This window comes from Caenorhabditis briggsae (assembly GCF_000004555.2).
Source record: "Caenorhabditis briggsae complete genome, chrIII, whole genome shotgun sequence".
NCBI lineage: Eukaryota > Metazoa > Nematoda > Chromadorea > Rhabditida > Rhabditidae > Caenorhabditis > Caenorhabditis briggsae.
Genome location: NC_013490.2, coordinates 14,450,645 through 14,452,106, shown reverse-complemented (window position 1 = coordinate 14,452,106; position 1,462 = coordinate 14,450,645). Strand labels below are relative to the sequence as shown.

General features: G+C 35.4%; 1 protein-coding gene across 1 annotated transcript in view; it reads left to right on the top strand.

The window, feature by feature from the left end:
- Positions 1-1,103, top strand: part of CBG15339 — a gene marked incomplete at both ends in the record, with an annotated part of 11,324 nt that extends 10,221 nt beyond the window's left edge. The window contains 3 exons of the mRNA XM_045244694.1: positions 35-223; positions 300-450; positions 942-1,103. Of these exons, the coding sequence (XP_045095695.1) occupies positions 35-223; positions 300-450; positions 942-1,103 (502 nt within the window). The remainder of the gene's footprint in view (positions 1-34; positions 224-299; positions 451-941) is intronic.
- Between the last annotated feature and the right edge of the window lie 359 nt (positions 1,104-1,462).

Genomic DNA, 1,462 nt, shown 5'->3' with positions numbered 1-1,462 from the left:
GAATTTCCAACTATTCTTCATTAAGAAAGCACAGACCCCAAGAGTATTCAATCCGTGACGCCTTCTGGGATAGATCTGAAGCTCAGCCAAGATTCATTGTCAAGCCATATGGAACCGAAGTCGCCGAAGGACAATCTGCCAACTTCTACTGCAGAGTTATCGCCTCATCTCCACCAGTTGTGACGTGGCATAAGGATGACAGAGAGTTGAAACAGAGTGTGAAGTACATGAAGAGATACAATGGAAATGATTATGGATTGACAATCCCCTTTAAAATCCCCACAAATGCCTATTTTCAGACTGCCAACGTACTCGGAATCATGTCCAACTGTTCGGTCTCTTCTCTCTGAAATCGTGGCAGCTTCTCATTCTCTTTCCGCTGCCATTCATCAATTGAAATCCAGCAACCTGGTTTATAATGCTGAATTACTCAGCAAGGAACTCCCACAGGTTTGTTTGAAATCAGAAAAATGGGCAAATGTGCAAAATTTCAAGCCTACTGTACTCGAGGAATGTTAATACAAATTTTTAAATTTGTAGTGAAAAATACATAACTGATCGATAAACTATAATTTTCAAAAAAAAAAAAAAAAACTGAAACACAAATCGAACCTTAGTTTGTAGTCTGAACCTTTCAAAATACTATCTTAACTTCTAGCTAGATTATCACAGACCATCTTATATTTTTTCATCGGAAATAGGAAAAGAGGACTTGTGAATTGTAATGCTTTAGAAATTTTCATACACATTTGATGTCACATTTTGCAACGAAAGTTCCAAGATTAAAAACTTCAGCATTCTAGAATTTTCAGCTGACATTGGCCAACACTAAGCGTTGATCTACTGGAATCAAAACACAATTAATTTAAATTATCCAATTTTTAGCGCTTGCAAACACCCTTCGATTATAAACAACTTATTTATAAACAACTTATTTACAGGTGTTCATCTCACTAATCTCATTCGTTTCAAAACTCGACACACAAGCAATGACAGCGAATATGTCAACACCATCACGCAAGACAAGTCTAATCTCGAGTTCATTCTCTCAATTGATCGCCAATCTCAATGTACTTAACCGTGCCATTTCTTCATCTGTCTGACGATTATCCATTTCTCTCATGACTTCTTGAACTGATATTATTTTTATTTTGGGCTCTACTCTTCATTCTTTCTCTTTTTCATATGGCTACTACTTATGAATAAACGAAAGCAGCTTTTCTCGAGGAGAAAATCACATATTCAAAAAAACGTCTCTAGCGTTGTATCTATTGTATTTAGAATGAAAACTCAATTCTGCAAATGGACTCACCAGAATAAATAGGAACAAAAAAACGGGGTCTGGTTAATATTCAAACTACTTGGGAAAAAAATGCATGAATTATGCAAAATTGATGATCATAATTCTATGATCTATGATAATTATTAAATATTTGGTAGAGCAAATAACCGATTAAGAGGC